The 27,435-nt window shown below is 38.0% G+C and overlaps 1 protein-coding gene across 1 annotated transcript; it reads right to left on the bottom strand.

Annotated features, from left to right (window-relative positions):
- On the bottom strand, window positions 1-27,435 carry LOC145765220 (4-galactosyl-N-acetylglucosaminide 3-alpha-L-fucosyltransferase FUT6-like). Its single transcript, XM_082577004.1, has 5 exons — window positions 27,221-27,435; window positions 8,018-8,227; window positions 6,626-6,781; window positions 4,132-4,320; window positions 1-2,210 (listed from the first exon to the last, which is right to left on the bottom strand). Exons 1-5 carry the CDS (start codon window positions 27,409-27,411, stop codon window positions 1,598-1,600), a joined length of 1,359 nt encoding a protein of 452 aa, XP_082433130.1. The 5' UTR covers window positions 27,412-27,435; the 3' UTR covers window positions 1-1,597.

The following is a 27,435-nucleotide window of genomic DNA, read 5'->3' as shown; positions in this document are numbered from 1 at the left end:
ATTATTATTTATTTTCATCAGACAAGAATGTCCATATTCGAATTAACAAACGAAAAAAATACATACAGTCTTCACAACAAACCTTTAGAACCGCTGCCATTTTTACTGTATAATAGTTTATGTTGCTCACAGTAGCACGTAGCCAACGCTTATCACAGTAAAAAGTTTTGTACAAAGTTCCGTTACAGAATCTGTTTTATATTATCTTCTAAGCCAGTGGTTCTCAACCGGGGGTCCGCGGACCCCAAGGGGTCCGTGAAACGATTTCCGGGGGTCCGCGAAAGTTTCCGAGTTTTCAACATGACGGATAAATTAAGAAATTTAAAAATTGTTTGTGCTTTGTTTATGTATTAGCCTACAGTGATTCTTAAACTATAAGTCGCAACGCACTGGTGGGTCGTTTGAAATTGCTAAGGACATTGCACAAAGGTTTGGTTTCTTAACTAAAATATCATATAAATTACTTAAACCTTTTAATAAGGCTTTGTTCAACTAAATTCTTTTAAGACAACAGATTGTTGATCAATGATTAATTTAAAAATACAAACGTTAGTCAGCAGTCTATCACCACTCACAGTTTTGCAATGACTGTGATTATAACGAATTAATATTGATTTCAAATGAAAAAAGGGAGAAATTCTTTGTAACAGTCGCAAGTATTCTATTAACTTTTGATAAAAGTTATAGAAAAACATCAAATGAGCATACAGCTTACCGATGTTTGATCCTGTGTGCCAACATATAGCTCATAAGTCATAACATAATTTCGTCAATCTCATCAGTCGTCAAGTGCGTTGCGAATTCAGCAAATTCTTTTAAGTGTGTTGCTTTGAAACTTATGTAACATATGATTTCATAAGGAAACGCGATATACCAACATTTCAAATTGAAATTTTTAGGGGTCCGCGACCGCTTCGAAGACACCAAAAGGGGTCCACCAAGACAAAAAGGTTGAGAACCACTGTTCTAAGCAATCTAAGCTATCAGTCTCGGTTGTCTGCACAAACTGGATGAACAAACTAAGAAGTGAAAGTAACAACGATGAATGAGAATGATAAGTGAGTACAACGTTTTTTTCTGCATTGAATGCTTAGCAGACTTACGAAAACAACACTGAACAAAAGACCTTATGAGAAATGAGGATAGTAGGACAACTCGGCATGCAACAACTCAGCAAGTGCTTTAGCTAAGCAATTACATTGCAGCTACCGCCTAGTCAGCAAATAAGATTTACGTGCTCACGTCGGACGTGCTGCGACATCTCTTGTTAAACTCATTTTGCTGACTTGCTACATTCCAAGTTATGGCTTGCTCAGTTGTTACTTGCTCAGTTTCATCATTTACCAACTTTAGTCACTTGCTGAAATGTTGCTAGCTCAATTGTCACTTTCTCAGTTGTCGTTTGCTCAGTTTACAGCAGCTGACTTGTAGGAGACTCGAAATGAGTGCATGCGGTTAACACGCTTGTTTTTTTTTTTTGTTCAGTTTGAAATTTAGTCTTAAATAAGTTAGGCTAACTCAAAATTGTGAACTTGTGCCATCTCGCGGTAAACTTACTTAAAGTTATAACAATTTAGATGGAAAAAAACTATAGCTTTCATGAATAACATAAGGAAGCGCGTTCTTTTAAACAAAAATAAAGACAAATAACAAATACAAAAATGAAAAATAAATTGTAACCCAAAGTCACTTGCCATCGACGAGGATATCCGCTTTGACCAGACTGAGGTAAACACACGGAAAACTTCTCGCTGTAAATACTGTAGTTTTTCCCAAACCACCATTCATCTAATTTATTAATAACTTTGGGAGGCAAGGGTTTATTTAGTTTATTGCATAGCGAACAGTAATCAGCCACAGAAGTTGTTTTGTATTCTATCAAGCCTGCATACGAATCTTTTGGTTTTAGTCTCGATACGTCTTTTTGCCAAGTTTTGGCAACTCCATTTTCCTTAGAAGACATCCATCGAAGATAGTCCCCATATAACTTGTCATCCTTGTCTAGTTTGATTAGGTACTTTGCTAAAGATTCAATAGAGTCAAAATCATCAACATGGATGAAGGAATTTGGAGGAGCTACGATTTCATAGTCGTGCCGCGATGGCCCAAGTACCACAGGCACACTGTGACTATACAAACCATTATACCAAAACTTTTCAGTGATGTAGTCTTTGCATTGCGAGTTCTCCAAAGCAAAATAAAACTTGTACCTAAAACAGAAGCATGTAAGATTTTAGATCCCGAATACAGCAAAGTTGTGATATATCAAAGTGGAACACTTTTCTCAACTTAGATTTTATCTAAAAATAAAATAACCCACTTTACATGATTATAAAATTGAGTTTGATTTCAAACAAGGAAACTTAGTCCTTTTGTACTGAACTCAGTATTGAAATCGATGGAAAACCGGCGGATTAGACGTTGCAAATTATTCGAAATAAACAGCTCACACTCGTGCTTATAAACGGAGTTCGAATCCTTACTTTGCCAGCAAGATGTTGTTTACTTAAGACTAACAAGCCTAGTACTCAAAGTAAATATTCAAATACGTACTTTCTAAACGTACTGTAGAGTTAAGACTAAATAGCAGTAGCGTAGCCAGGAATTTTGAAAGGAGGGGGTTTTGACCACCCAGCGGCGGGGAGTCTGGGGGGCCTCCCCCAGAAAATTCTGAAAAATTACTTTGAATTTGGTGCATTCTGAGAGCATTTTCAACAAAAATATGGGTACGAATATTCCTGTAAAATGGTGCTGTCTGGTAGCATAGCAAAAGGATAAGATCATGTTTTCTTCGGCATTTTTTGGAAATAAAGCTTAGTCTCTGTGTTTTCTTGTTGCTAATTCCTGGCTGAGATGTTTGAATGTTTGGTATTGGCAAAACTCGCTCTTTTAATGCAATTTTGTTTAAAACTAGGCAATTTTTTATTAGACTGAAAGCATCATTCTCAATATCGTGACGTCACACGTGTGCCAAAGGGGGGGTTGTAACCCCCAAAACCCCCCCTTGGCTACGCCACTGCTAAATAGACTAATGCACACAGTAAGTATTCAAATACATTTTTTCTAAACGTAGAGTTAAGAGTTGTGAAACTTTGTGTATAATTTCGAGGAATGTATACTTTCGCTAAGCACTAGAGCTAGCCGGTCACCAAAGATGAAGAAATATAGAAAAAACAAACAGGTCCTTTGCATATTACACTGTCCTTTTTTCTATACCATGTTTTGAGTAAGGGAAGTTTAAGCAACAATGGCTTTCACCAACAAAATTTGTTTAAAAAGAATTAACATCACATGGATAATCTGTAGTGGTGTAGTAATCAAGCAGGGAAAGGGGGAAAATTGCCTCTGTAAAATTTCTTGCCCCCTCTTTCCCCTCGGTAAAACGCAGTTAATGAGATGTTAATCAGGAAGAAATGCTTATAATTAAAATTCTGTATCTCATAGTACAGTAGCTTACAGTAGTTCGCCCATTTTAACTAGATTCGGTTATCGATAGCCTATCCCTTTTCCTTGATTCAGCTGAAAACAATATGACACATTGACACAATTGATGATGTGCTATCTTAATTCAGCATGTTCGTTCATTAGAAACGAGTCGTTTTTTCTTCATTTATAACCAAATCAGAATCAGCAAGTGCAATCTGTGTGACAAGGGGGGGTAGTCATAGCGGGCAATTGCTCCCAGAAACATTTTTGTATATGCAACCGACTAACAGACTCGTAAGCTATTGAAAAGCTGTAAAAAATAAACTTTTCCTTCTTTGTTGCAGCATTATTTGACAAAGTTTTACTATTGATTCAGGTTGAAAGAACCCTCCAAATGCGCAATTTCAAAATATTTTTTCAAAAATTTATGGGGGAGGCCCCCCAGGCCTCCTCTGGGTCTGCTATAATAGGCTTCTCTTATGCTATTCATGAATTATTTTGCTGGCTACGCTCGTGCGTATGACCAGTCAAAAGCCTTATCGTGAATTATTGTGTAACGCTTACGGCCTACTGCCTGCATTTATGACATCACTAAAAATGTTGCCCCTCTGGAAAAAGCCTTGCCTTTTCCTTGCCTTCCCCCTGTAAAATGGTTCTGGTTACGCCACTGCTAATCTTTAAAATTCCCGTAATAGAATTTTTTACCTGTAAAGGACATCCCTCTCGCAGTCTCCTCTGCATAAAGATCGTCCAGAACATTTTCCAAATATATCGATGTCTATGTATTTGGATAACTCGGTAATCAATTGACTTCTTCTACTGACATGGCAATTTGATACTATCCAAGCCCCTAAAGCACTCGCAGTTTTATCTTGAATAATTTCAGAAACTGTCCTGAAAGTGTACAAATAAAGTTCAGTTAACGAAAACACAAAAAATCAAAAAACGCTTTGCAGATGACAAATAGAACCAACTAAAACTAAGTTTTTGTGAAAGTTAAACTTTGTGGCTCCGAACATACTCGCTTTGGAGCGTTGTAGCAAATTAACGATAGTGAATATCAGTGGGTCACTGTGGTTAGGAAGACTTAATTGTTACAAGGCTTTAAAACGAGTATGTTCCATACGTGTACGACTGTACTACGATAGTGCAGATCAGTGGGTCACCGTGTTAGAAAGACTTGTTCTTCGTTTCAGTTTCTTGGGCTGAGAGTTAATCCTTTTAGTGCCTCAGGTTCTCGACGTTCCCAGACTACACTGGAAAGCTAGTTTTTGGCTTTATTATCCAAGACACGCAGACCTTCCACTTGGTTAAGTTTGTTGAAGGTAATGCAATCGTTAATGATGTGGTCTGCGTTCTGTTCCTCAGTACCACGTTCAAGAGGAAAACGTTAGTCTTCATTGATGCATGGTCGAACGGAAAAGCCCGACGTCCGTACGAAGATGGTTGTAGCGCGCCTTTGCCTTTCTCGGTAGGAACGAGCGAGGTTGGAGCGGGTTGGCATCGGACATGAACGAACAGAGCCTGGTGGTATATGACTTTCACTTAGCATTTATGGTCCTCCCAATTAGCAGCAGAGATTTTTTACTTAAAGCTGGTGGTGATGTTGATGGCAGTGTCTACTATCGATGTTGTTGCAGTCGTATTCAGGCTTCCTTCACGTGATTGAAGAGTTAGATTATGTGGACGAGAAGGCAAGGAAGCCAATCATAGTATCCACCTTCAGGCATGCTTTCAAGTGTTCTGCCAGAGACACAGCCGCCTGCTCTTGAGCGATGCCTTACCACTGAGCTTATGCAGCCGACTATGTTGTGGCAGTGAGAACTGTGACATGAACAAGTGCATAGCACTCTACTAAAAAGTAAACAAGGGCTAGGGTAGACTTGTTCAAAATTCAAATTTTTCAAATTTTTTAGCCTCTTGCATTGTTTTCCATGATTTTGATCATGGAAAATCCGAAATGACAATCATTTCTTTTTCAGATAATGGGATACCCTGCCTGAAATGGCCTAAACATTTCCATTTTTGCCAAAATCACCCGTTTTATTTTACCATGACTTTAACAGTGGAAGTCTTAATTTCATCTGAAAACACTTTCATCCAATGCTTTACTGCAAAAAGACAGTGATTTCTCATTGCTACACTTACTATAGCTCAGGATCAGCTTCCCCGCTATGTAAATGGAAAGCTGCTGCAACAGTTTTGGCTTCGCTGAGTTTTAATCACCATTTCTAAAGATAAGCAGAGAGCGTTTTTATGACCAAACTCAAAGTGTCTTGTATGATCATGATCGAAATGACGCGGGCGTTGATCAGCCAAACGTTGATTTAAAAAAAAATTATAGAAAAGGGATATCGGACGATAGTATTTTATATCGTGTGATGGATTCTTAGGGTTGGAGATTACAACCACTAAAGCTCTTCTCCAGATTTTAGGAATTTTGAGGTGGTAGAAAGAGCAGAAAAAAAGAGCAGAAAACAAGCAGAAAGAGAAAATTTATCCAGGAAAACAAGCCAGCATTGAATGCAAGCTTAAAGCAGATCTAGTCCGACCCTGGGAATTTTATGGATTCACTAGACGGAGGACGGCGGTAAACTCTTCTAGAATATAGTTTCCAGAGATTCTTTGGTATTGTGGTGTTTCCACTCTCCAGAGAGCAGACACCTCTCGCGACAAAGCGAGATGCCTTGTAGTCCTTTAGCTTGTAGACTCCGGATGGAATCTGCAGAAACGAGGCACTGAAAAGGCGTTTTCTAAACGTCCAGTATGGTCTTCTTCATGCTTTGCGGTTTGAGTGTCGATTTGAACAGCTTTGTCCCATCGCTTATGCTTCCAGCTTTTCAACTAATCTGGTGGCAATAGTGCTCAAAGCAGTACCAGCTGTAACATTTAGGTAAAAACGACTGAGTCTCACACTCGGAGTTGGTTTGACGACCGTTTGGTCTTGTGGCCTTCGCCACGGTCTGAAAAACCGTGATAGAGCTAAAAAATCAGAAACTATTTGATTAGGTATAGGAAGTTTGACTCTTGCGATAATAACCAAAATAAGTAACCAATCAGTTAAAACAAACAAGCTGATAGTGCTGTCATTGTACATTTATTTTGCTGATGCAGTTACCAAAGAAAGATCGAAATTGTAAAAACCATTTTATAACTAAATTGAACAGCATCTTGTAAAAGTGGACATTCGATATCTTACTTGTCTAACTGTGGTATTTCATACATGTAGCTCAGAAATATATCGGAATCCGTTCTATATGTCATTGTCCAATTGAAAATTCCATTTAAAGGAGTGAGAGTTTTTTGAAAAACATATCTCACATTCCACGGTGGCTCTGCACAAGCCCAAACCCATCTGTTTAAAACAAGAAATTAAGAAGTTGCAAACAAGAGTTATTTCTTAAACGTATTTTGAATTTAGTTTGTTGGTGCATTATTTTGTTTCATTATCATAATATCCCAGACAAATCAACCGTGTTTTACATTGATTCAACGTCTGCAGACGTTGAATCAATGTAAAATACGGTTGATTTGTTGTCTGGGACGTCATATATCCTTTATTCCTGCAAACTAACCGGGTCTATTTAAACATTCACTTTATATTGCTAGTTGTATTTTTATCTCTAATCGAAATCAATAATCAGGTACACATTTTAATTTGAGAAACCGATTATGTTTATTGGCAAATCTGGTAATGTAACTTGATTACTGCCATTTTTATGAGTATTGATTTAGTTTGACCATTACAAGCCACTGATAGTAGTCGACCACTACACACTACGCAGGTCAACAAACTCTGGTAGCAAAAAGTTATTTAGACTTGTTTTCACTGAAAGTGAAAATTTACATTGAATCGTATCAACTGAAAAATAAATACAACTACATTGGTTTTGAACTTGATTTCGGCAAAGCTGAATCGAAAAGTTTGTAGTTACTCTAATCTCATATCCGAAAAATAAGTATTCTACCGCATCATAATTTTAAAATTTTTAATTGATGTTTGCACAAAATGTCCTAACTGCATTACGTTGTTACCAGTTGCGTAGTATGACCATTTTTTAGGTGTTCACTCACCAGCTCAGTGGCCCAGTGATTTCGCCTTCGGCTCTAATGTTAATCAGTCTGGGATAGATTCCAAAAACGGTACCGATTGTGTTCTTTCTTGTATTAACGCACTCAGTATAAGTCGGGTAATAAAGCGATGTTATCGTAAATTTGATAAAACAAATATCTGAGCCTTGTCGCTAAAAGACCCTGGCAGATGTAGTGCGACAATAAATAAAACTATACCATTGTTATTATTAGGTATTCACTCTTTCAGTAAAGTTTTAGCATATTATAGTCTAGTTACTAGTAGTATTTTTAAAAAAAGCAGTGGGGTTGACCCGATTGAACCGCATCCAGGTAAATGCTGGGAGACTAAAGATTTCTGAGAAAAGTAAACACCAAAGGAAAGATTGTTCACGCTCGGTTACAAGTTGTTGTTCTTTTCTGATGGATTTATATCGAGAATTTCAACATTTCGATGAGATTATACATGGGTGTTATTTTCAGAACTCCCAAGTTTCGCCAGTAGTGAGCAATATCTTACCTTTGCTCCGGATTGCGATGTTTCAAAGGTAACCAAGAAGAATAGTCCCGCGTTTCAACGCAGTGAAACACGATTGCATCCGCTTTTTCTACAGCACTCTCATCATGAGTAATTATGCAACCGTCACAAAGAAAAGGTTGTAAAAACACTCTTCTGAAAAAAGGGGTCCACACGAGGATAATTTTCTTTCCAGCATCATCGTTTTCGCCACTGAAAAAGTATCGAAAATTTTTAAATTCATTATTAGAGTCTTATTGGAGATAATTTATTCGCTTTAACTTTTAATACTTTAACGGACTTTAACGAAAACTTTAACAAAACTATAATCACTAGCGGAAACTATAACTTTAACGGAAAATCAATCAACGGTATTTTAACAAAAAAATATAACACTAACAGGTTGGCACATCTTACTCAAGGATACTTGATCCTACTAAAGTAAATAGGACTCAATTATCTATGCTGGCCAGGGGCGCCGGAAGCGGGGGGGCGGATGCCCCCCTGCCCTCAATTTTTCTGCAGACGGAGGGGCAGGGGGGGCAATGGTGCCTTTTTAAAGTTATGTAAGCTACTGCACATTTTGCAGTATAACAATTTCTGCTATTCGCTTTTAGCCTATTTATTACCTTTCATTTTTGCCTCAAAATAATATCTACGGCACAAAATTTTGCAACTGCAACACAGTACAGGCCTTAAAACTCGTTTTTTTTTTTCGGCAGCCATCGTGGCCTACCGGGAGCTCCTTCTCGGCGGCCAAATCTGCGTGCTTGGAGGCCAAAATACAAAATAACGATAGCACAAGTAAATAGAATTAAACTTGCAACAATGCTAAAATGATCACTTAGCGTTGTTGAAGTCTGGGCCTGGGCGACGTCCTACAATAGAATCGTAGCACCACGCAGTAACTGCTTTATCGGGATTGTAATCCAGTACTGCAGGACCATCTAACGACACTCGCACGGGTGTCTCCAATGTGGCTTATGTTAAAGAAGTTCGCCACTCCCCTAGAATTCTTTTTAGCAACGAAAAACAACGTTCGACATGTTGTGTTGACGATGACGGCAAGGTAATAAAATAAGTATTTCAATGATGTGCAGGACATTACTAAAAGAAGCATAATTTTTGCAAAATAGCCTAACTCAGGGTTTCCCAAACTTTTTTGGGCCACGGACCACTATTTGTGAATCTGTTTATTCGCGGACCCCCAATGCAAAGGTAAAAATGAATAAAACCGAATTTTGTTTATTTAAAAAACTGACAACATCAATGGGACGGATGGGATTGCTTCTTATTTGTATAAGTGAGCAATTCTCGGAGTTATTTGTGAAGGGCAAACTCGTAAGTCAGGGTCCACGGAAAGTCTGGACCTGTATTTTGTCTTCATGTTGGTAAGAGCTGAAAATGCTGTCTCACACATGTAGGTCGTGGAAAAAGGCAATAAAATTTTAGTGGCCTTTTGAGATAGCAATGGGTATTCCTCCACAACACTCAACCAGAAAGATGCAATAGCTGTTTGATTGAAACTAAGCATTAAATTTCGATCAGATGATAATTCGGCTAATTCTTCTTTTTCGCGTCTTGACAGATCAGTCTTTGTAACAACAAAAGGGTTTAAAATCCAGTCAAAATTCTCATATGTCTCTTTTAAAAAGTACTTCTTGAAATGTGCAGAAAGCAATTCCAAATGTTGTGTAACGTCAGGGAAAATCAAATCTGTATTAATTAAAGATTTGTTGGTAGACTAATGTAGCCACACAGAACAGGAAACATATCCACATCATTATCATTTATCCTTGTTTTCCATTTGTTGAGTTACTTTATGAATGCTGTTATTTTGTTTTGAGTAAGGAAAATGTTCGCATCTCTTCCCTGAAGTGACAAGTTCAATTGGTTTAGAAGGTTAAAAATGCCTGCCATGTAGGCTATGCAAGTTTCCCAAGCCAAATCTCATCGGCTACTAGTGAAGCCAAATCAGCATTGCGCGCTTGCAGGAAAACTGAAAGCTCCTCTCGCAGTTCCAATACGCGTTCTACAAGTAGTCCAGTTTTAATCCGGTGATGTCCCCGTTACCGAAGGTGGCCGAATTCACCTCCAAGTGCCGCAATCGCCTTCACACCCTACCTCTACATCAATCTGTCTAACGCGTCCTCTCTTGTCAAGCCCACCTTGCTGCTTTCTTCCTCAACTTGCCTTTTCCACGTTTTCTTGGGTCTCCTTGTTTTCTACGACCCCCCACTTGCAACTCCAGCGCTCTTCTCAAAACATCATCTTCATCCCTTCTCAAAAACATGCCCAATGCCCATACCACCCCACACCAACAAGTTAAATGAGAATGTTGAATACGAAAATTTTTCGTAAACAACTTTTAAACTGCAACGAAAGTGCAACAACTAAACAAGTAAGATTTACGATACTGGATAGCAAAAGCTTTCGAAATCGTTTAAGTTGTAAAGAACTTTGGCAATTATCTTTGACCAGGGTACGTACTGTACAACGTATATGTATGACTTTCTAATTTCTAATCATATCGCCACAGACCACCTGTGCAGTCGTTGCGGACCACCAGTGGTCCCGCGGACCACAGTTTGGGAAACTCTGGCCTAAAGGTGCGTCTACACGAGAAAGTGTTCTTGCTTAGAAATTCTTGCTTAAGCTAGTGAGTAGTGATTAAGCTCGTTTCGTCTACACTGGCAACCTCGACGAAGATTTTGCTCGCTTGAATCGCGGTCACGTGAGTATCTAATCCCCAATGACGTCACGTTTTAAAAAGTTCGCGCCAAAGCATAGCAGTTCGCGCTAAAGTACAGCAGAGTAGACCAAGCAACTGACTGTTCTTTAACCATTTGAAGTTGTTGCAGTCTTTCAGTCATGGCTTCCCAGAAGTTGTGTAAAAAATGCTGCAAAAAGCGAAGGATGCAAACATGCAAACCCGCAATTTACTGCTTATTGAAGCATTTAGACACCTCAGTGAGGTTGAAATGTTGGAAACAGAATTTCGTGTCAGCGTGGGTGACTGGTAACAACCAGCAAGATTATTCCTCCGCTATTTTTATTACCCAGTGTACAGTGGCAATGGTTTTCTGCTGAGATCCTGTTTTGGATTTGAAATTGGAAAATATTGTGCTTTCTATGGGCTATTTCGAGTACGGTCACCGCCAGTTCAGCCCACAACATTAATAAGAACTGGTTGGGATCAAAACTTAACGAAATCTTTTAACGATACCGCCCTGCCCTGTCTGGATACTGAGCTGAGAGGAGACCTGAGATTTTGGCGGGAAAAACATTTCTAAGCAAGAGAACTCACTTAAGCGCCCAGTTTTTCGCTCTGGAGCGTATTTTTTCTCGACGGCTCGCTTACTCGCCCATTTTCTTAAAAGTAAGCGGCACAAACTGCGATTAACTTAAAGAAACAAGAAGTTTGGCTAGCTTAAGCAAGAAAACAGTCGTCGTGTAGACGCACCTTAACTTATGATCAAAAAATGTTTTCCCCTCGGATGTCAACTAACATAGTTCTCCTTTTTAACAACGATTCAATGTCCGACAACATCGAATCGACATAAAAACGACAATATTGCCAGCCGAGGTAAATTAGCACTTCGGATTAAGATTTTGTTAAAATAACATCAATAACAAATATTCCTGCACAATGCAACAGTGGCGATTATGACGCGCTGACCTAATTCTGCGTCACTCTTTGATACTACATATTTTCGACATTTAATCCACGATCATTCTATTGCGAAATTAAATAATTGGCTAGACCGGCGGCAAAACTTGGCCGACTGAGGAAGTAGCACCGGCGGTCATTCAAGCACTACTTAGCGGCCATGGCAGCCGGCTGCTTTAAGGCTTAACAGTAGGTTACATCATTATAACATAGCATGGTGCCGTTCTTTGTGTACCGGACACTTGTAGGCTATCATTACTCAATAGCCTACATAGTGAGCTGAAGGATTAGCATTATCGCTATATCTTAACTTAAAACTTGAAAAAAATTGGCCCTTTAGTAAACAAAAGTGCCCTTTTTTTGTAATCTTGCCCCCTCCCAGTCAAAAATCGTTCCGGCGCCCCTGATGCTGGCAAATACTTCTTTGCAGTGGTGGCCTTAAGGTTTTGTGAGTCCTGGGAAAGAAGTAATATGAGGGCCCCCAATACAGCCCGGTATAGACAAATTGATACGCAAACTCAAATACTCATAAAGCACAATAACACAAAAAGAAATTAACACGAATATACAAAAGAAATATACAACAACAAACAGCGATGGTAAGCGAGAAAGGTGTATTTCATGCTGTGACATCTTCACATCACTTTGATGCTATGTTGTACCACCACACCCAGTGTCCTCCGAGTCCTACACCACCCGTCTGCAGCACTTACACAAAATGCACTTTCTAGCTTTTATTGCGGAAAACTCTTTAACAAGAGAAGCATTATTCAATGTTTTGCCCACGTTGTGCTCAATTGAAACAGCAGCTAATCCAACCAAGCGTTGTTGGCTCATTGAAGAGCAAAAGTAATTTTTTATCAACTTTAGTTTAGAAAATGATCTTTCCCCTGAAGCTACAGTAACTGGCACAGTAAGAAATATTTTTAGTAACAAACACAAGTTACGAAGCTAGGGTACACAACATTCAGCTTGTTTTGATATAGATACTATAGAACAGAGAGAACTGTGGTTTCTTTTGTTTTCAATGGTGAATGTATTCTTGTGAAGCTCTGCACTTCAGTGGAAAGTTCTTCACTGTCAAGGTCTCCAGCAAATTCTGGGGATGCTTCAGAGCATTTTTTCAACAGATTTTCTTTTGTGATGGCGGTCGGCAAACAAATATCACACACAAAACCATACTCTTAATGGAACTCCATGATTTTTTCAAACCTATCATCCATCATGGTAATAGTTTCATCTAGGAGAACAATGAAAAAGTCTACTCTAAATGCTTCCTTGCTGCTTCTGTTGCTTTCAGCATCCTCATCTGTATCTTCAAACAAGAATCTCTTGCGTTTCCGTCGACGGGTTTCTGGAAAGGAAGCGTGCACAAGTTCATCAAAAGATATTGCTTTCATTTCAGCAATCTTTATAGCATCTTTGAAGCCACTTTCTCTATATTCCAACACAAAGTTTCTTGTTCCTTGTAGCCTATTAATGTGATTGCAGAGTCAAGTGACATGCTGGTAGCCTACTCTGCATTAGCTTGCTGACAATGTTAATTTGATTGAGAACGGTATGCCATATGACCGTGCTCACAATAAACTTGAAGGAATGAAGCTCATTTTTCAAGTTTTGTGCTTCTGAAAATGTTTGAGGATCTAGACTGGATGCATCAAAAAGCATCTTTTGGATCACAGAATACAGTTGAGGAAAATTTTTCATAAGAACCTTCAAGCAGGAAATTTTACTTTTCCATATAGTGTGTCTGATGGTCTCTGCACAACTTGAGATGGAAGACAGGACTTCAAAATAGCCCATGGTTTTGTAATTTTGTTGATGCTGAAAACATGTTGAATATTCTTTGGAGGCAACCAAAATAGCTCAAAGCTTGTATTGAAGATTGTGCAGCATCACAAGTTAGTCTACTGCTTTCTGCTAGTGCTTAATGTAAATTTTATTTGTGCATAATTTGGATAAGCGCCGGCCCTGGGCGGTCGTCCAGTTTTCCCACCCCAAAGGCCACCGCTGCTTCTTTGAATAATAAGTAATTTTCAAAAAAGGCCCAAGTCTGACGCTACATTAAAGCAAAAGAGCTGCCCGTTAAGGCATCTTGATTGTTATCCTGGACAGTTTACCTCGTTTTAGCTTTCATCTTTTCTAGCAACTTAGTGTCACAATCAATAGGTATAACCTAAGTGGCAGGCTAAATTATATTTCTTTGAACAAGTGGGCTATTTCAATTGTGTGATAATTAAGAGATTTATCGATCACTGTCCTAAAGTAACCTTTAATTACGAAATCCCAATTGCGCAACTTGCTTCTAGAAAAAATTTTGCACGTGTGATTCGAGAAAAACTTGAAGAAACAGTCCGACGTAAGGTATGCTCTTATGACGTCACAAACGTGTTTACGTCTGGCAAAGGTTGACCAGAATAATGAGTTCTTGTGACGTAACATTAGTTTCTGAAAGTTACTAGTCAAAACAAATTGGCTATAAATGGTGCCTTATAGTTTATTATTAAAGTTGAAATTATTGGATATGAGTGAACAACTGAACATGGCCACCTGGAGATGCGGCCTGATTTGTCACATTTTGCGGATTTTGATTACCGCTATTGCTAGTGTTTGACTGACATTTTCTGAGATTTTTTACTTTTTGTTGTCTCCTTATGATATAAAAGCTTTTTGTTGCTTTGGGGAAGCAATAGCAAATGAGAAAAAGTAAGTTGAAAAACGCTAAGTCAGACTGTTATTGAAAAATTAACAGTCTGACTAAAATCTTCGAAATCAAATTTTCTTTGTTTTTTGACATGTGAGGATGTTAAAATCTATTGTGTCATCTGACTCATCTGGGGAAAACAGTAAAGAAAGCGTAAAAATATAATTTTTAGAAAAATTTATTTAAACATTCGCCCAAAGTTAGCAAAATTTGGAAATTTCTGCAAAATGTGACAAATCAGGCCGTATCTTTAGGTAGCCACGGAGTGAATAAGAGTTGGTGTTATTTTAGAAGTTGTAACTGAGAAGAGAGTTGAATGAGAATTGATACTATTACAGTAGTTAGTAGAGGTTAGAGCTGTAGGGTGAATGATTCCATTGTAAAGTTGTAGCGATATTATTATAGTCAGAGCCGATTGAATAAGTGGAGAAGTTATTGTTGTCCACAGTTATTTTGATTATTATTTATTGGAATTGCTAAACCCAAGGATATCTAAAGAAAGCGATGCAAAGGCTCGCAGCGATTGCCTTATTCTCACGACACTAGCAAGGCGGCAGTTTGTAGCGCGTTAAACATACGGTTCTTTTTTAAATTGCAGAAAGCTGGAGCTGGTGTACAAGTCTCCGCCCTGGTAAAAATATCATGACGTCATAGACAGGAATCGACCAAGACTCATGGGTTGAAGTGTGTGAACAGTAAAGCAAAGATAAAGTAGTTTCACCCTATATGTTTGGTCGATTCCTGTCTATGACGTCAAGGTATTTTTTTACCAAGACCGAGACTTGTACACCAGCTCCGGAAAGGCAGTTGTAAAGTCACCAGTAGGCTAAGCTGTTTTTCTTAACAAGCCTTTGTAGTAGACTAGATGTAAAGCAAGTAGGCTATGCAGGTAGTTGAATTTTCAAGTAACCATGAGCATGCAGTGAATATCCAGGCCTGATGCTAATACTGTAGCGCAATGCAGATTAACATAACAAGATTTATTATCGGTGTCAATTGTTATTTTACTATAAACAGAGATTATTTACATCAGTGATTCCCAACCGCGGCTCTTAGAGGCGCATGCGGCTCCAAGCTAGCCTTCTTGCGGCTCTCATTGACCCCTAAAAATCCCACAAAAAGAAAAAATCTTTATAATAATTAAGGCGATTATTTTTTGACTTGTCAAAATTATTTTCGAATTCAAAATTGTTTACAAACTGCATAGTCGTTGTGTCGTAGAGGTTGCACTGTCAGTAAATTTTTCATTTTACATCTTACACCAGGGATACGTGTACCCTTTGGGGGTACGAAGCACCAAAGCAGGGGGTACGACCAGGCCCGTAACTAGCTTGGAGCAGCAGGGGGGGCAAAAAGTATTCTAGAGGGGGCCCAACTTTTACCTTCCGAATCATGTACGAAAACGACGTTTGTACACAATGTGGGTATATTCACGTAAGAACATTAATCGTAGGCCTAATACAACGTTTACATTAGACTCAGGGGCGCCGGAAGCGGGGGGGCAGGGGGGGCGAATGCCCCCCTGCCCTCAATTTTTCTGCAGATGGAGGGGCAGGGGGGGCAATGGTGCCCTTTTAAAGTCATGTAAGCTACTGCACATTTTGCAATATAACAATTTCTGCCATTCGCTTTTAGCCTTATTATAATCTTTCATTTTTGCCTCAAAATAATATTTACGGCACAAAATTTTGCAACACAGTACAGGCCTTAAAACTCGTTTTTTTTTCGGCAGCCATCGTGGCCTACCTGGAGCTCCTTCTCGGCGGCCAAATCTGCGTGCTTGGAGGCCAAAATACAAAATAAAAATAACGATAGCACAAGTAGGCTAAATAGAATTAAACTTGCAACAATGCTAAAATGATCACTTAGCGTTGTTGAAGTCTGGGCCTGGGCGACGTCCTACAATAGAATCGTTGCACCACGCAATAACTGCTTTATCGGGATTGTAATCCAGTACTGCGAGACTATCTAACGACACTCGCACGAGTGTCTCCAATGTAGCTGATTTTAAAGAAGTTCGCCACTCCCCTATAATTCTTTTTAGCAACGAAAAACAACGCTCGACATGTGTTGACGATGACGGCAAGGTAATAAGTATTTCAATGATGCGAAGGACATTACTAAAAGAAGCATAGTTTTTGCAAAATATGATCAAAAAATGTTTTCCCCTCACATGTCAACTAACCTTGTTCTTCTTTTTAACAACGATTCAATGTCCGACAACATCGAATCGACATAAAAACGACAATATTGCCGATGTAAATTAACACTTCGGATTAACACTATGTTAAAATAAACGTCGGGAATTACAAACAAGACTTACAGCGCTGATGATTGCAGATGGATATATTCCATCAATAACAAATATTCCCGCACAATGCAACAGTGGCGATTATGACGCGCTGACCTAATTCTGCGTCACTCTTTGATACTACATATTTTCGACAGTTAATCCACGATCATTCTATTGCGAAATTAGATAATTGGCTAGAAGAGACCGGCGGCCAAACTTGGCCGATTGAGAAGGTAGCACCGGCGGTCATTCAAGCACTACTTAATGGTCATGGCCGCCGGCTGCTTTAAGGCTTGACAGTACGTTACATCGTTATAACATAGCATGATGCCCTTCTTTGTATACGGGACACTTGTAGGCTATCATTACTCAATACATAGTGAGCTGATAGATTAGCATTATTGCTATATCTTATCTTAAAAGTTGAAAAAAATTGGCCTTTTAGTAAACAAAAGTGCCCTTTTTTCGTAATCCTGCCCCCCCAGTCAAAAATCGTTCCGGCGCCCCTGATTAGACTAGTTTATCATAGAAACAGTCAGTGGCGTAGCCAGGAATTTAGAAAAAAAGGGGGGGGTTGACGGGCGGCGGGCAAAGCCCGACAGCGTCTTCACCAAAGGCGACACTCAGCAGCGGGGGGTCTGGGGGGACCTCCCCCAGAAAAGTTTGAAAAATTACTTTGAATTTGGTGCATTCTGAGAGCATTTTCAACAAACATGTGGGTATAAATATTCCTGTAAAATGGTACTGTCCGGTGGCATAGCAAAATGATAAGATCATGTTTTCTAGGGCATTTTTCGGTAATAAAGCTAAGTCTCTATGTTTTCTTGTTGCTAATTCCTGGCTGAGATATTTGAATGTTTGGTATTGGCAAAACTCGCTCTTTTAACCCTTTGTCCTGTGGGGGGGGGGTCGGGTGGGACTTGGCGCTTTTCAAAGCAATATCACTAAAGAACTACGCAATCCACACCTTTGAAATTTTTTGACTTTTCCTAAAAATTATTCAAGTATTTATTCCGCTTGAAATGGCATTGCTATTGTCTATAGTTTTAGAGATATGACATGATTTTCATAACATACTCGGATATTTTAGCCTGCTACTAGCTAGTCCTTTTGTTTTCTAATTATACGGATTAATAGGATTACTGAGCGCCGTCGTGCGTGGAACTGCGACGCAGATATCTCGTGAGTTGGCTTTGTTGTAAAGCATTCGACCGTAATGATTCCGCCTTTTGTTTGCAAACTCGAGTTTTGAGTTGCTTTGATTAATCTTTTAATTACATCTGGGTTTCTTTGAAATTATATCAGAGAGTAAGTCTACGATAAGCCATGCTGAAAAAGATGTAATTTTACATAGTTTTCTATGGCCAATACATTTTGTTTCTAACTTATAACAAGAAGCAGTGGGAAAATTTCTTGACAAAACTCAGTCTATCTCACAAAACAAACAAACTGATGTGGGAAGTTTTTTGTTGATTTCTTGTCGGAAAGCAACAAGGAGTGAGTTTTTGACCCGCCAATAAACTTCTGCATGTACCTGTACACTTATATTCACATAAATATTTATGGATGTTGTTAAAACGTTTTTATAAAAACGAGAGATTGAAGGATACTGAAAAGAACTTGACATCGTCTATCTAAACTGCTCTGTTTTTGTGGAAAAACACGCGCAGCGAAATTGTTGTGCTTTGACAAACATTGCACATACTGTATTGTCAGCAATGAATCTTTACCTAAATGGTAATTTTGCAGTTGCTTGAGAGATTACAAAATTATTTTTTCTCTACGAGGATTGAAAAGTTTTGATATATCTCAGCAGAAACACTATTAGGACCAACTCAATAATTTCAAACTTTGTTTTCAAATGTTGATCTTCAAAAGCTTATTTTCACAAAAGCTTACCTCAAAAAGGTGTAGGCATATATCATTTTCCCAATAAATTTGGATGTTTATGTCATTTGGAGCAAAGTTGTTTGCTTGGTTGAAAGAATCTGAAATCAATGCCTTGTTTTTGTAACGTATCGCAACGTAACCTATCAGTCAGCCGCTTTTGAGCCTTTTTGTTTTCGAATACATTTCCGTGACAAAAGATTGGCTTTTGTAATAACGCCATCAACCGCGAAGTTGCATTCTCTGACTGCATCTAAAACGCGATACCATACTCAGCAATTTTTCTAAAAAATTGTTGCACGAAATACATATCTGACAAAATAAGGGAAATATGTTGAATTGAATTATTTTTTATACGGATTGTTTTCCTTGTCTCCTAAAAGTAACTAAAAAAAAATAAAAAACGATTTTTATCGTTTGGCATAAAAATATGATATTGAGGTTCACCTTGGTTTGCATGATGAAAAATGAAAATCATAACAAACAATTGCTCGAAGTGATTTTCACAGCTATTTGATCCTTCGCGATGATATCAATTGTAGTTTCTATTACATGAAACCTGTTCAAACTATTTTTTTTCAAAACTGTGGTTGATTCAAGAATATAATACTTTGTAAATATAACTTACTTCATTTTTGTGTTTTTACTTCGACTTTTTCACAAGCAAGACTTTACACAAAACAACTTCAGTGTGAGTCTACCCAATAATGTCGATAAGTTATTTGCAACGTGAGTCGATTGACCAGAGTAGCCTCAGTGGACCAGAAAGCTGTGGCCAAAACTTGATTACTTTTATCAAAAGGTTTGCACATAGGGAACAGCAATCACTTTGTTTCAAATCAGCAAATCACTTTTTGTCACTGGTTCAACGTCTGAACTAATATACAACAAAATTGGTTTTCTGGGTCTTTGGTTCGGAAAAACATCATTATGATGTATTGTTACGTGGTCTATCAGCCAGCAGTAGTTGATGCGCCTTTTGTTTTTGGTTATGTATCAATTACAAAAGATGGCTTTTGCAGTAATGCCGTCAACCGTAAACTGCATCTAAAAAGTTATTTCAAAATTTGAAGAGAAAGAAATCTTCTAATGCGTAAGAAATAGCTTGACACAAAATGCATGTCCAACAAATTAGAAAAACATGTAGAAAACCTTATCTTGCAAATCTAGTTGACAACATAAAAAAGCCGTTTCAATCGCTTAGACATAAACGTGCATTTTCAAAATATCAAAAACCTTCAATTTTGCCGAAGAAAAAAGTCAAAATTTTAGTGATTTTTTTGTATGATAATAACAATCAGCCTAAAAAAGATTTTTTTTGCAAGATTTGATATCTTGCTAAATGTATTTATTTTTCCTATCGTTATGCCACGACTTTTAGTTTGTCACGCAGAACGGGAGTTCCCTTTGGCAATGTACAAACGACCTTTTCTATAGCCTACCAATACGATTTGACTAAACGATTATTATCACTTCACTTTATCAAAATTGTTGCAAAATTATTTCATTCAAAGTGATCATTGTTGGTAGGTATGGAAACAAATCAGTTTTGTAACGCATCGTGACATAGTTTATCAGTCAGGAGTTCTAGACACTTTTTGTTTTTGAAGTGCATGAAGGTCCAAGTTGGAACGAGCTCCTGTCGAAGCAAGTAACTACCTTTGGATAGGTTGTGGTTCAAACACCATGTGACACCAATAGGCTACCTTTCTTTTCTGTATCAACCGCTAGCTAGAAAGCAAATCAGATACTTTTACATCAATTCAACGTCTCTAGACGTTGAAACAATGTTAACCCTATTTCCTGTGACGTATTTTGGCCAGATGACTTGCGGAGGGGGGGGGTCGGTGCGACACTATCACTTTCAGCTCGTGTAACTCAAAAACTACGCAAAATAGATCAATCAAATTTTCACATGATGCAGATAATTTATCTGACAACATAGCATCGAAAATCTTTTGCAATTTGTTCAACAGCGTAACTTGAAAAATCAAATAATTTGATGGTTGGTCATATTTTTTTATTTGAGGATAAGATCATGTTTTTTTCGGCATTTTTCGGAAATAAAGCTAAGTCTCTATGTTTTCTTGTTGCTAATTCCTGGCTGAGATGTTTGGTATTGGCAAAACTCGCTCTTTTAATACAGTTTTGTATAAAATTAGGCAATTTTTTTTTAGACTAAGCATCAATCTCAATATCGTGACGTCACACGTGTGACAAAGGGGGGGGGGTTGCAACCCCCAACCCCCCCTGGCTACGCCACTGATTCTACCACACCCTTAAACACACAATGTTTACAATTAAACACAAGAAAATTGAGTGTAAAACTGAAAAGTCAGCGAACAGAGCTAATTTAACATAATTTTTCCAGGGGGTGCCAACGTTTTTGCAGGGGGGCTTCGCCCCCCCTGCGCCCCCCCTAGTTACGGGCCTGGGTACGACATGCAATGTGACATTATAAATCAAATCCTATTGCAGTTAATGTGGCCACTGCTCCTGATAAGTTACAATTGGAGTTGCTAGACATGCAGTCAGATATCGAGCTCAAACAATTATTTCAAAGTGAAGACCTACTTGAATTTTGGAGTCGAGTTCCAGAGGGAAAGTATCCCAACTTGAAAACCAATGCCCAGAAAAACGCCTCTGTATTTGGATCAACTTACGTATGTGAAGCACTTCAGCAAATGATCAGAATCAAAAATAAATATCGCAATCGGATGACCGATGACCACCTTAAAGGGCGGGGAAACCCAAATTCACTTTTTGCGAGTTTTTTGTTTCAGCGTGATGTCATTGTGTACAACATGCGTTTTAGCAAAAAAAAAAATCCAAATTTTGTTTCCCTCGTCTCGCTAAGGCCGCTTTTGTTTGATACCCGTTTGCGAGGTCTCGCGCGCATCAAGCTGTGATTCTGTTCGCTGTGACGTAACAAGGTACATATAGTTGTAGCCAAAACTTTAAGACCAGACTTGATTCATGACGATTTTTGCATTACTTCAAAATACTGCATCATATATTGTTTCAGTTGCATCATCTTTATGCATCATCTTATATCCGATGCAGTATTTTGAAGTAATGCAAAAATCGTCATAAATCAAGTCTGGTCTTAAACTTTTGGCCACAACTATATGTACCTTGTGACGTCACAGCGAACAGAATCACAGCTTGATGCGCAACCAGACCTCGCAAACGGGTATCAAACAAAAGCGGCCCTAGCGAGACGAGGGCAACAAAATTTGGATTTTTTTATTGCTAAAACGCATGTTGTACACAATGACATCACGCTGAAACAAAAAACTCGCAAAGTTAATTTGGGTTTCCCCGCCCTTTAAGCAGCTACTGCACTGCATTCTCTGCAATTGCGCCTCGCTTTGACAAACTTGTTAAAGCTCAAAGCCAATGCCAAGTTGGACATTAAATTGATTTGTGTTATTTTTCTTGTTAGTGTTGCTATTCGGTGGTACATGCTTTCATGCTTTAAAATTTTCGTTATCTTATAATTACTTGAGTGTTTTCATGCGGCTCCATACGCACTCTGAAGTTTGAAATTCGGCCTCGATACCAAAAAAGGTTGGGAACCACTGATTTACATTAAACAAAAAGTCCTTCTACTGTCAAACGTAATAAAAGCCTTCGTAATCCGGTATTCCCTTCTTAGATATCCTTGGCTGAACCATTCGTTTCAAGGGTTTCAATCTAACATCTCACGAGTAGAACTACTATTTGACCACTTATTAGACTGTTTTACATTTGATACGGTATGATACCCCAATAAACTACTTCATTCAGCTTTCCAAAGTCTCTTTCCTGGTAAGAGATAGAAAGAACCGGGACACTTACTCTTCAGATAGTAATAACTATATTTGATTTACTCTTGCTATATGTATATTGTAAAGGTCAGAGAAGAATCATTCAATATTCGTTGTTAAACAGTGTCGATTTTATTTTAGTACGACATCTGGAGGCGGAGCCGCCGTAAAATTTCACGGTGTCTTTTAATATTTAATGAAAACAAAAACGTATATTTGTGCAGTACCTGCAAAGGGAAAACGAATGAGCTAAAATTGTGTGATTTCTCATCTTTGGCAAAACATGCCATGAACTTGTTTGGTTGAAAAGGCTCAGAAGATTAACCTACGACGTGTTGGGCTTGATGTTAACAACAGCTGATCGAACCCAATTATATTCAGTAAAAAAATACTAGAAGTTACGGTAAGAAATGTAATTTAGATCAAAACCAAGCCGAAGCACTGTAAGAATTTTTTTTTCAAATATTTGCAAATGGTTCCAAATATCCCTATTTTTAACACTTTTTTAACGTTCGGATAAAAGACCATAGGCTATTGCACCGGCTTCAGTTTCATATGCGCGTGTTCTATGGTTGAACATCAATTAACTTAGCCACCAAAAATTCTAAACTATCATTTACTACTCTATAGATTAGGTCTACACCAGTGATTCTCAATCTTTTTTGCCCCATGGACCACATTTAAAAAAATATAGGCTATCCGATGGACCACTTTGCTATGTTGACTTCTCATGAACGCCACTAGTCGAAACTGTATTGCACATAGGTCAGAAAACTCAAGGGCGTGTTCAATCTTAGTCCTTAATAAAATAATACGTAATTAACTAATTAGGCAAACCCTCTTAATTTGCAAACTCAACCTTAACTACTTGAATACACATAATTTTCATTTCAAATTTTATTCTAACAAGACATAATGCACATATTGTTTCAATAGAATGGTAATGTCATAGTAAGGTAGTCTCAGTTTCGCCTTCTTAGCAACAGGAGCTTCTGACATTTCGTTAATTTGAAAGCACTGCAGAATACAGTAGGCTACTTAGTTTAGCGTCTGAAAAAATGTGACATTCATAAAATAATGTAATTAACATTCAGTGAAATCAGCGAATAGCTCTACTCTCCCTAAAGAAACTTGTGCCGTGAAGAAGCGCAATCTTCATGTACCGACAAGGCGACAATACCACAACAATTACTGCAACATATGATTTATTGATTAGGCCTGGCAGCACTTCACTTACGCCTTGAACAGTTCAATAGTCTACTCATCAACTAGTAAAATAAGTTCAAACAGTGCTGAGCCTATAAGCCTACGCCTTTCTAGCACTTCCAGAAAAATTGATCAAAAATCACGAAGTAAGCATGATTATTATGTCACGCTGGAATACAATCATACATGCTACATAACTTTCTCACACCTGTGTGCACTGTGCAGTCAAGGGTTTACCTGTATGCAGTCAAAGTTTTATCAAGGATGTATAGAACTCTCTGTGGACCAATAGAAATTCCAGGTGGTTCACCTGGACCACGTTGAGAATCACTGGTCTACACTACAAGATATCTACCGTAGGCTAATGACCCACGTTATAACATGACATATGCGTTACATAGCGTTGTTTAATCATTACGTGATGATTTAGCGTTTCGTTTTTACAGGTAACTAAGATACTGAACTTTGTTGAAAAGATACCCTTATCTATTGCGCATTGGACCAGAAGTTCATTTATGTGATTTATAGCCTACCACGTTCTTTGCGCCTGTAAGCTTGTGGACAACTAATGAAAAGAAAAAAACCGTAAATGCAAAAACCCATAAGATCATTCAGTTTCCGATTCCTGATAAAAAAGCCATGTCTGTCACAACTTACAAGTCTATCAGAAACAGTTTCTCATGAACACTTGTTTTAAATTAACCAACGGTTTGCTCAATTGTAGGAAGACAAAAGAAGTTTATTTTACGATTAGGAATGACATCCGGGATATCTGCGGATGTAGATGGAAGAACAAATTAAAGGTTAGAGCAGTTCTCGTCAACCTTTTTTTACTTGTACAATGATGCACCCTCCAAACTAATGCTGATTTTATTCATTGACTATGGATTAAAGTACCAATTGTCGCGATACAGCTCAGATTACTGTAGCTTTTATATTCGAGGCGTTGACAATGCTTTTAACATAGTGAAAAACTTGTTGGCCGCACCAAAAAAGGATGGCCGTACAACCTGGAAAAACACCTGTGATAAGACAATTAAATGCGTAAACAAGAAGCTGGCATGCATCTTTATTGACGTATTGGCTATCTGCACCGATGGTGCGCCAGCTACGTGTGAAAAACATATTGGAGCGTTTTCTCTCATTTAGTCATTTAAGAATTTATTGGAAGACGTATAATTACACTTACAAACGTCTGTTTGTAAGTGTACACTTACACTTACAAACGTAGTAATTACACTTACAATACATGTTTACATACCACTGCATTATACACCAACAAGCTTTGTGCGGTAAAGTTTCAAAATATGAACACGTGATGTCTGTAGTAGTTTCGGTTATAAACTACTTTCATGTATGTGGTTTGCAGCAGAACATTTCTGGAAGAGGTGACTGCCGAATATACAGATCTAGCATGCCATCACAGCAGTGAAATAGTTGCAATGAAGAGCTGAAGATGAGTGCTTCAACGTTTGTTACTGTGAATTAAGAAGTTTCACAATTTCTTATAATCTCAGCACGAAGCCAGGGAAAATACTCTGCTGATACTTCAGTTGTTAGGAGCAGTGAAAACTTTCAAAAAAAAGCTACAACTTTTCAGAAGCCAGTTAGTGAAATGGCCCGCTCTCCTATTTTTGCACAACACATCACCCAACGCCAACTTGTTGAGTTCGGAGAAAAATGACGACTCACGTTGTCTTAGAAATAGAATTTCCAATTTAAGTTAAAGGTAGTTGAAGATCCATTTTCTGTGGATCCAGAAGCATTGCCCATGCAACTGCAGTCGGAGGCTATCGAAATACAAACCTAGTTTTTGCACAAGACTAAACACCAAGAAAACAGCATGAAAAAACTTGTATAAAAGTCCGAACAATGATAGACATAAAAAGCTTGTCCAACCTGCAAAGGAAACGCTGAATAGTTTGGCGTTAGCAGTAGCTCACCATACCCCCGGGCAGTAGGCCTATCAATTTATGCAAACAACTTTTTCGGTTGAGCGCTTTGCGCTACTCGCTATCGTTTGTGCGACCCTGCAATCACTTTATCTCTGTGTAAACTTTTGAATAGTTTTTAAACTATAAGCCCGTCTCTTTTAATTTTAATATGTGTGTTTAGAGTTTGTTTTTATGGTGATTGTTGGGTTCAGTCGTCCAGCATTGCTTCTACAATTGACACTCTTCAGTTGTTTTAGGAAGGAGACGATTGAAAAAATCAATATTATCTACTTGTTTGAACTGTTTGGCTTGGTGGCCATGCCTAATTATATCCATTGATAAATATCCCTTAGAACTTCTTTGCATGCACGTCTTAACTCTTGAGCCAGTAAGGTTTTGCCACTTTTTTCTTTTTTTGATTTTGATTCTGTATTTTATTTTTACAACATCTTTTCTTTTGCATTCCGATAAGAAACATAAAATTGAATTGAATATGAACAAGAATAAGCAACGCTCTTCTTTATCTAATAAAAGTCTGAAGGACATCTTGAAAAGATCTACTTCTCATATGTGTCCAGATTATTCCATGTCAAAATTGTTACAAGAAAGCAATGCAATGTTTAACATTAGTGTTTGTTAAACTGTGCACAGTTTCTACTAAGTTTAAAAAGTATTACTACCTGTATTACTACGCAATCGGCAATAATAACAACAGTACATGCCTTACTGTATTGCATCCAGTGATTTAACGTTAATTTCTATTGTATGGCTAAATATTATTCTAATAGCTGACCATGAACAAGTTTCTTGAAAGATTTTTCAGTTTTAATAACACAAAATTTACGTTACGACAACATTAAAAATGAATTAAACAATGCTTTGAATGTCGTGCTTTGCAAACAATCTCTAACACTGGTTGGTTAGAACACAAAAGAAAAATAGGCTTTCATTCGGAATCAGTCATCCTTATCGGTAAACGTAATGTGACGGCATCAATATTATCCAACGCAAAAAGAAAACTCTCTTCCGAAACTATATTTCAAAAGTTACTAACAAAATCAATAAAGTGATAGAATTGTGGTCAAATGGTGACATTTGGGTGTTCAGATACGTGTGCGTAGTTGCAGTTATGATGGAAACAACTTTGATAGACGTCACAATTTTCATAAATTTTCGAAGCTCTTCAATTGTAGTGACATGAAAAGCCTACTGCTATTGAAACATAAGTAAAAGCAACTGGGACATTTTGATTAGCAGGACTCGTTTCCATCACCGTTTCATACATCGTTATAGAAGTTATCATACATACATTAAAAATGCACGTGCATCTCTTGCAATATCATACTGCTTCGACTTTAATGTGGAATTTTCTAAAGTAGATGGTAGATGTAGATTTTAGTGCTAGCATGATACAGTAGCTTATCTGATCTACACCTTCTACGATCACGATGTAGAGAATCGGGGCCACCACTGTAGCCTACTGGGGGTCACTTCAAAAAGCTAACTCAAGGAGTAAATCACATAAGCCTACTTCATTAATATTAAGTTTTTTTCAAAACAACAATAAGTTTCCGACTTTATCCAAAATCCTTTAAGCCTTTATGCACAAGGGTCAGTCTATTTCAATAGACGCGTATACAAAAAGGCTACAAAATATAAATTAATAGCAGACAAAAGAATAAAATGTCAGCTTTACAACTTACTCTTTCGGAAGAGCTTTTTTCAGGTCGTAGGCCTTTTCATAATCCAGGTTGTTTCTTAATTCAATTTGTGATCCAACAATGCTATCAAGCAATAAAACCGACTCGAATATGTACTTATCGTACCAGTACACGAAACCTAGATACGTAACAGCTACAATTCCAAAATTTTTCAAAATTCTTTGCCGCTTCATCTTAATACAACGTGATAACACAGT

The sequence above is a fragment of the Aplidium turbinatum genome, chromosome 2, assembly GCF_918807975.1.
Source record: "Aplidium turbinatum chromosome 2, kaAplTurb1.1, whole genome shotgun sequence".
NCBI classification, from domain to species: Eukaryota; Metazoa; Chordata; class Ascidiacea; order Aplousobranchia; family Polyclinidae; genus Aplidium; species Aplidium turbinatum.
Note: the sequence above shows the minus strand (reverse complement) of the source record. Positions and strands in the feature narration are given on the sequence as shown.